The sequence below is a fragment of the Cnephaeus nilssonii genome (assembly GCF_951640355.1).
Source record: "Cnephaeus nilssonii genome assembly, chromosome: 13".
Taxonomy (NCBI): Eukaryota; Metazoa; Chordata; class Mammalia; order Chiroptera; family Vespertilionidae; genus Cnephaeus; species Cnephaeus nilssonii.
The window spans coordinates 10,581,808-10,590,863 of NC_137084.1; the positions used below are offsets into that span (position 1 = coordinate 10,581,808).

The 9,056-nt window shown below is 53.0% G+C and overlaps 1 protein-coding gene across 1 annotated transcript; it reads right to left on the reverse strand.

The window, feature by feature from the left end:
* Positions 1 to 682: 682 nt before the first annotated feature.
* Positions 683 to 8,068, reverse strand: COMMD9 (COMM domain containing 9). Its single transcript, XM_079788453.1, has 6 exons — positions 7,954 to 8,068; positions 6,150 to 6,275; positions 5,241 to 5,380; positions 4,003 to 4,037; positions 3,013 to 3,116; positions 683 to 1,743 (listed from the first exon to the last, which is right to left on the reverse strand). Exons 1-6 carry the CDS (start codon positions 8,002 to 8,004, stop codon positions 1,603 to 1,605), a joined length of 597 nt encoding a protein of 198 aa, XP_079644579.1. The 5' UTR covers positions 8,005 to 8,068; the 3' UTR covers positions 683 to 1,602.
* Between the last annotated feature and the right edge of the window lie 988 nt (positions 8,069 to 9,056).

Consider the following 9,056-nt stretch of genomic DNA (forward strand, 5'->3'; position numbering starts at 1 on the left):
CCAGAGCGGGCACGGTGCAGCCTTCCTGGCCACAACAGTGCTACGTGCTCTTGGGCGCCTTGGCATTTAATCTTCACAAAAGCCCTAGGCGTAGGTAACATAATTACCCCATTAATTTTAAACACTAGGAACTGGGAGGGTTGAGGCTTAGAGGTCAAGCCCTTGCCACCAAGGAGTGGAACTGGTTCCCACCTCTGCTGCCTGTTGGTCTCTTAACCCGGCTTCTCCTCCATCCGCCCTCCCCCACCCACACCACCTCCATCACCCACACCACCTCTATCCGCCCTCCCCCGCCCACACCACCTCCATCCTCCCTCCCCCACCCACACCACCTCCATCCTACCTCCCCCACCCACACCACCTCCATCCTCCCTCCCCCACCACCACCTCCATCCGCCCTCCCCCACCCACCGACACCACCTCCCTCCTCCACCCACACCACCTCCACCTCCCTCCCCCACCCACACCACCTCCATCCGCCCTCCCCCACCCACACCACCTCCATCCGCCCTCCCCCACCCACACCACCTCCACCTCCCTCCTCCACCACACCACCTCTATCCGCTCTCCCCCACCCACACCACCGAGAAGCCACCACAGCAAGTTGCGGCCCTCCGGCCATGAGTTTGACATGCTTGCACCACGGGGAAGCACTGGGATAGCAGGCTGCTGCTCGGGGAGCGATCTAGAAGGGGGCAGGTCACGCACTGAGTCCTTTGAGGTGTCAGGTGACTAAGGGGTGCTTTCATCACAGCTGTGACAAGCACACGCCAACCTTGCCTCTGCTCTACGGGACACACAGGTGACGGAAGGCGCGAGGGTCCCGTGTGGTTTCAGGTGGTCATGGGCTTGGCTGGGCATCAGGAAGCTGGGGCCACCCGCACACAGGAGGCAGCCCTCGCCCAAGGCAATGAGCTCAGGCTCAGCACAGAAGCGACGAGAAGCGGAACAGAATCAGAAGTTTGTTTTCAGAACTGTTATTTATCACTCCCACTTCACCACCCTGGAGGGGCTGCATGACCCCAGGATGGGCCCCAGCTTCACGGAGAGAATCGGCCCCCATTTCAGACCTCCAGCGCCAACAGGAGGCTCTGGCCTTGTGACCCTGCTCTGTGGGGTCTGCCTGGCCTCTCGGACAGAGAAGCGGGAGCCACTGGCACCAGCCACCCGATCCCCTCCGTGTCCCAGCGCTGGCAATGAGCTCCTCAGAGGTGGTGCTGGAAAGGAACTTACTAGAGAGCTCCCCAATGGGGCCTGAATTTTCAAGCGGCCACGAGGCCGCTGACAGGCTCATGCGCCCCCACACGGCCACGGCTGTGCCTCAGGTGCACGCAGGAGCCTTTCAAAGGTGGAGGCTTCTGCCCAGCAGCTTGGGAAGAGGCAGATGAGTGAGGACAGCGTGGGGGTGTGGCTGCGTCCTCCAATCCAGCTGTGCCTTCCGATGGCAGCCCCTCCTTCCCCCGGCCGCCTGCTGTCGGCTGCAGCTGCTGCCACCAGGGCAGCCCGCTGGTGTCAGTCAAGTTGCTGGTGTCAGTCGAGTCGGAAGATGCTCCATCGCTGGCAGCAGCCGGGGCGTGGCAGTGGGGCCGGCGGCTGGCGGGGTCATTTGTTGGCCACGGCAGAAAGCTGGTCCCGGATGCGGCCCAGCCCGTCTAACATAGTGTCCAGCGTTTCCTTGCTCAGCTCCATGGTGACAGCGGAGACGGAGGGGCTGTCCCCACACAGACTGGGATCTTCCTTGATCTGGAACGAGAACACAGCCCCAAAGTCATCGCCGTCTCACCTCAGCAGGCGAGCCCTGGACCCGGGAGCCCCACCCCCATCAGGTGAACCTCTGAGAGGCTCTTTGCTCAGAGCTACCGTCCTAGCCCTGGAGTCAGCCAGCAACTGGGGAGGAGGAAGGAGGTGGCTCTGGGGCTGGGGTCAGTTTCCATTCGCCACGAGGGCTCAGGGCAGGTATCGGGGAAGCCGAGGCTCACCTGACTCTGACTCAGCCTTCAGGTGAGAAAACGTCACGTGCTCACACTGACAATTCATGCAATGGGCTCTAGGGGTCTGTGAGAGTCCAGGGGGATGCAGGAAACATGCAGGGGTGGGCAGGAGCAGGTTTATAAGGAGCTCTGTGCCACAGTGTGCTTGCGTATAGCAAGGAGACTGGGAGGATGTGTAAATAAAGGCAGGCAAGTTGAGCACTCACGTACCTAAGTGCATTGTGCCACCTGCCGTTCCCTGAGTTAATGAAGCGATTGTAATAATCATAACCTACATGTTTTGTTCCAGACAAACAACCGCCAGCCTACCTTTGCCCACCGCTGTACTACGACCTGTACTTATATTTATAGCTTTCTTAAAAAGCTTTACTAATATCTAAAAACTTCATTGTTAGAGGCACCCTTATGTTTTCATTTTCTTCGAGGTGCTGAGTTTCTGGGTGTCTGGTTGAGTAAATACAGCATTGCATTATCTAAATTTAACCAAACAAACCCTTAAAATGGATCCGTGGCTTTAAAAGATTCCTGGAAAGAACTGTGATGAAGATACCACCAATGAGGCAAGAGCATGAGAACAAGAAAATGAACGGGCCAACTGCCGGCAGGAGCTCCCACCCATGTCAGGAGCAGCGGTGACCCGGCCACAACGGACAGGCCGCTGGCCGGCGGGGACCAGCGTATCGAGGCCATCTGAAATCTGAACGATGCTCTCCCGTTAGAACTAGAGTTTCCCATGGGTGTACAAGGTAGACTTTAGGCATCGGCAAATTATTTTTAAAATTTGATTTGCTGTCTCATTATTTTAAAATTTCTCCTCTCGGTGTGTGCTCCATGTGTCTATGTGACTGCGGTAGAGCACATATACTTCGTCATAAACGCCGTGTCTGGGGGGGAGCTGAAGCTTTTTTACTTATGGAGCGAGAGAGCCCCGAACCCGGAGACTGGCATTTCCCATGGCCCCCAGGGGTGCCGAGTCACTGCCGTCCTCCTGTCCTTCTAGTGAGGATGACGATGGCCGTACCTTCATCTGGAGCAGGCAGGTGGGCACCACCATGCGGCTGATGCTGTCGGAGGCGGTTTTGATGTCCACTCTCCAGTCCAGGTCCACCAGGCGTGGCAGAGAGACTGCGGGGGAGGAGGAGGAGGACAGCCCAGCTCAGCGCTCACGTCCCGCCATTTACCGAGCCGTTACTCTGTGACAGGACTGAGGGCTGTCACAGCCTTCAAGTGAGAAAATGTCAAGCGTGTTCACAATGACAATTCACGCAATGGGCTGTCCACGTGTGATGCATGTGATCCACGGAGGGAGACAGCCCAGTGCTCCCTGCCACCTGCGCTGAGTGCTGACTCGCGGTGGCAGCCTCTCCAGGCTTCTGCCTGAACCCCCGGCCCTCCGGGAGGCAGGACAGGGTGAGAAGGGACACTGGTAGAGGAGACGGGTGGAGGCCTGAGGCTTAGGAAATGTGCAGCTTCAACAACAGTGGAAAGAGCTTTTGTTTGAGAGACAAAGACTTGGCTGGGAGATGGGTTCCACTACTTGCCTGACCTCTGAGCCTCTGCTTCCTCATCTGTAAAATGGGGATAATCTGAGCCTCATTCCTGGTTGCTGGGAGGACTAATGAGCAATCAGGCAGAGTTCTTCAGCGGGGTGACTAGCCCCGAGTAAGTTTCATGATCCTTTATCAAATACCCACTTTGATTCAATCTTTCACACTAATTTCAATTACGTTTTCCTTTCCTAATGGAAATATCATTATTTTAAGTATTTCACTTACTGCTTGGAAATTTCAGTTGTGGTTTTTTTGTTTTTTTTTTTTTACAACATGCCTGTATTATATTAAGTTTATAATCAGAAAAAAATTAAAAAGTGGAATTTAAAAAACCCACATACATGTTGAGCTTGGGATTAAATTCCCTTTGATTTGCGGTTAAAAAAACTCGCCACCTGGCAGGTTCGGAGCTGGGCTGGGAAGGAGGGTGAGGAGGAAAAGGGACATTTCTTGGTACTCACTCAGATTAGCCTGGGCTTCCGCTCTCCACGTAGATCTGTGTAAGAGGAAAAGATGAGGTGAACATGATGGCAAAGGATGAAAATGGCGTCTTCTGATAACAGGAGAGGCCCATGGACCTGGGCCTCTGCCCCCCTCTGTGACCCCCAAACCTGTGATCACCTCCTGACAGGAAAGGACCACAGAAACACCGCATTCCAGTGAGAAGTCGTTTGCTTGTTTGTAAAGCTCAGTGACTTTAAGGACAAAGTGCTGTTCGTTTTCACCACTTAAAAAAAGGAAAAATGCTGAAACCGGTTTGGCTCAGTGGATAGAGCATCGGCCTGCGGACTGAAGGGTCCCAGGTTCGATTCCGGTCAAGGGCATGTACCTTGGTTGCGGGCACATCCCCAGTGGGGGGTGTGAGGAGGCAGCTGATCGATGTTTCTCTCTCATCGATGTTTCTAACTCTCTATCCCTCTCTCTTCCTCTCTGTAAAAAAAATCAATATATTAAAAAAAAAAAAAGGAAAAGGCTCAATGCATTGCCATCTTCTTGGCTATCGATCTCAGACAAGCAGAGAAAAGGTTAGCCTATCCTCTTTTTTATATTGATTTGAGAGAGAGAGAGAAACATTGATGCAAGAGAGAAACATCTATCGGCTGCCTCCTGCATGCCTGCTACCGGAGATGGAGCCCACGACCTGCAAGTGACGACTGGGAATGGAGCCAGCAACCTCTTGGTGCCCAGGGCGAAGCCCAACCAACTGAGCCACACTGACCAGGGCCGCCCATTGCCTTTAGCCCAGTAAGAGGATAAGTACATAAGTATGCAGGTGAAGAAAGTTTCTATGACAAATTGTTCACTGAAGTGAAAATGGCCAACAGCTTAAGTGTCTAAGCCTTGGGAATTTCTTAACTGAATTACACAGAATTTCTTTATACAATGGAATATGTTTAGCCACTAAAAATGTTACTGAAGGTAAGTATGTACGGACCTGAAATATCATTAATGTTGATACTGTTCATTACAAACCAGCTAGTTATAAAGGGGCATCATCCCACTGCGTTAAAAACAAAAATGCCTTCCTCTCTGAGAAACATAAACACGCCCCGAGAGGCTCCCGCTAAGGAATGCACACTGCCCACCCTCTGGGGGGCGGGATCAGGGGTTTCTTTTTGCTCAGTGTGCTTTTCAAGAATGAACATCAGGAAGAACAAATATAAACCTTACAAGGAACTCCCGAGAAACGAGCACTCACATGTTTTCTAGGATGATTTTTGTCAGCAGGTTTTTGAGGTTCTGGTGGAAATTTGCAGGAAAGAGAGCCAGCACGGCCTCGGCGGAGGACAGGTCCCGGAACGCCGCCAGCCTGGTGAGGCGGTGCAGGGCCTGGAGCAGCTGCGGGAGAGATGGGGAGCCCCAGATGGTGAGGAGAAGTGGGCCAGGAGATGGGGATGGGGGATGGGGGACAGGGGACAGGGCTCTCCCGCCGGCCTGCCACATATTGCTAGTCATTCAATAGAGTCCCACCAGCCCCGAGGCCTCTGCTGCAAATGCCAATGTCCATGTGCCAGCTTCAGTGAACAAAGCTCCAGATTGAAATAATAACACCACCACCAACAACATGGGCCAGTTTGGGTGACCGCCTGTGTTAGAAAGCTGTTTGCCCTGGAAAAATAAGGCTGTGAGCGCTCCATGCCAGGAGCCACTTTCCCCTTCCTCTTGGCCATCAGCTGAGCTGAGGAGAGGTCCCGCCGGCGCACATCCTCCCTAACAGCACTTGGGGCCTCGCAGTTTCTGCCCAGGGATCCCTGAAAAGTCTGCCTAAGTATCCAACCGACAATTAATAAATGTCAGCAAGTTCAGGTCAGGAAAGAAAAAGGTTGCCTTTTTGCCACTGTTTAGGTAACAAGTCAGAAAAGGAAATGGTCAGGAGCTCTGATTCTGGGTAAGTTCTCCCAGCCATGCCTCATTTACAACAAGGAAATAAAGGTTCAAAACAAAGGTGTTCAGTTCACTGACACTAAAAAAAAAAATCTAAGTTTGCTTTCATGTCAACACATTTAAGGGGAACATTTCCTGGACACAGCAATGACGGCAGGGGGTCAAGAAAGAGACTGATGAGTTGAGAGTCCGATGGTCAAAGGTCATTGCTGGTCACACTTACTTGCTCTGCCTCCTCCTGGGTCACCGACAAGCTGGAACACGTGGTATCCAAGAGTTCTTTCGAGCCGAGGGCTGAACTGGCAAAGCTCTGTTGGCATAGCTGTCTGACAACGTCTTTTGAGGAAGCCTATGAATTAATCCACAGATGGAAAACAAATTAAGTCACCGAAAATACATGCTTTAGAACAGAATGTACATAGGGAAGATGGATGAGAAGCACTTTTCCTCCTTCTTCCCATGAAGTACAACTAGCAGTCCTGGGCACTATATGGAAAACAACCTAAGACGACTCTGAAAGGGGGAGTGGAGAAGACAACCTGCTGTGGCCCTCCCTCATGACCAAGAATGACACGGTGGTGCGTTCCCTGGGTTTTCTTTTTGTTCATACATCCCAGACTTTGAGCTGAAGAACAGGGCAATGGAGAACGCCAATGGGTGCAGAAAGCAAAAAGCACCCACAAATTCCTGCTCTCTCTAGCCAGCGGACCAAGAGGAGGCAGCCTAGCAAAACAGAAAACCTTAGACAATACCTGCTCTACTCCAGCCAAACACCACAGAAAGAACTGTGGCCGCACCCTGACCCAGGTCACCAAAGGCCGAGTGGGAAGCCTAGACTTCCACCTTGGGAAGCTGTAAGGAGGTGTCCCAACATCCCTGCTGCCAGGCTGTCAGACAAGGCCAAGTAGGAGGCTGGGACTAAGTGGGGAGCTCCCTGCCAGTCACAAGTCCCATCACCCAGAGGTATCAGCAGAGGCTGACCTCGAAAGTCCATACCTCCAATAGGCATGCGGGGAGACAGCGGGGGGCAGCCACAATGAGGGTGAGCAGAGAGCTTTAGGTTTCCAGTCCCAGCTTTATTACGTCCTTCATTAATGCATCCAACAGCTATTTATTAAGCACATGCTGTGTGCCAGGTGTTGGGGGGTACACTTGTTGGCGACACCTTTGTGAATAAACTAGATGCCTTTAGGGACGGAGAATAGGACAGAACACTGGGGGGGGGGGGGGGGTGGTTAAAACAACAGAGGGACCACTGCATGCATCAAGGATGTTGTGCCATGAATGATGGACGTGTGCTGCACACAAATGCTGAGTATTATTAACTCAATCCTCTTCGTCTGGTGTGGTGTTGTTTTTTTAAAAAGTCCCTCATGGATCTTACATGCTTGTGAGGAAGAAAGATGACAAAACAGACGCATACTGTCCGCTAGTGACAAGAACTACGAAGGAAGATAAAGCCGCCCCTTCCTATTGAGGAAGTCAGAAGTTAAGCAAATAACTCCATCATTTCATTAGATCCTTTGAAGCTCTATGAAGTACGACCCCTTCAACCTCACAATCCTTCAAGTGATCATCAGAAGTTTTTGGCCTTTACCTGGGTCAAAGGAGGTACAGAAAACCCTGGCCTCGGAGAAGGAAGAATGCACACTTGACTCAGGGGCTGGCGCACGCAGAGATCCAGCCCGAGGGGCTGCTGGGTGCCACCTGAACTGGCCACGCGGGCCTGGCAATTACCGCCCGCCTGCACCCATCACGAAAGCCGGCCCCAGAGGCTACTGGTAGGAGGCATCTGTACGGCGCCTTCACAACCCATTATCTTATTTGTTCCCCCACCATGGTTAGGGCGGTATAAATTATATTAATTTTTTTCAACGACTAGGAAACGCGCAACGACTTCCCCGGGCCACAGGGATGTAGTGTCCGAGTTCTGACTCCAAATCAAGGACCCTTTATTCCCAATTCCTACTCCGTCTAAAATCCTGGGGACAAAGGGCGCCTCGGCCTGTCCCCACCCCTCCATTTACCTTCAGCAGGCTCTGGAGCGCCCCAAAGTTTTCCGCAGTCAACGCAGCCATTTCCCCCCAGTCATGTGACCGCCTCACGGGGGCAGAGGCGCGGTCACGTGGTCCCCTCGGCCGCCGCGGGGCATGCCGGGGACTGTAGTCCGTCGGGGTGGCGGAAACTGCCCGGCGGGGGGCACTGCGGGTTGGGGAGGAGCCCAGAAGGGCACGGGGACTGGCTGGGTCAGCCAGGCGATGGGGCTGGGAGGACGCGGGCGGGGGCTTTCGGAGGAGGAAATGACTGGGCTTGTTTACTTACGAGATCAAGGGGAACTCTGATTTTCCTTGACCCAAGTGGATAGGCTGGCTGCTTTGAGGAAGGCGCCTGCTCGGCGGACGCCGTGGAAGCGCGGTGACCCACTACCTGGCTGGTTGGAAAGACCGTGTGGCTGTGCATTATCGGAATTCTTGGAACTCATCCCTCTCCCCTAGCTCGAAGAATGCATAATTGCTTTCGCGTGTATAGTTTCCTTCTGTGGGCGATAGGTAGGAGCTGGTATCATTTGCCTTATCCAGATGGGGAAACTGATTCACTTAGGGCTTTGGTGACTTCCCCGTAGACCGAGGGGAGGTCTGTGCTGAAGAGCTGGTGAAGAAGCCTTTGGAAGAGGGGAGTAAGAGGGAAATCGAATGAACTGAATGTTGGTTCAATAAATCATAGCAAATTTAATTTAATTTTGTGACTTTTTAAATTAATTTCTGTGACTTTTTCGGTGGGGACATTGCCTTATTATTTGCAGCACGGTGCCTTCTTGGCTGGCTCTAGAAAGGTGAGCAGCGTGGTCACCAGCCGTCAAGGTGGCCCCCAATGACCCTTGCCGCCCTGTATTCACACCCTGGTGTAGTCCTCTCCGCGTTGCACCAGGATTGGTCTGTGTGACGCGCAGCAGGTGGCAGAGGTGATGGTGTGTCACTGCTGGGATCAGTTATAAAAGACTGCAGCTCCTTGATGCTCTCCCGTTTGCCTCCTCTCTTTCTCTTGAATCTCTTGCTCTAGGCAAAGCAAGCTGCCATGGGTGAGCAGTCCCCTGGAGAGACCCATGGAGAAAAAAACCGGAGCCTCCAGC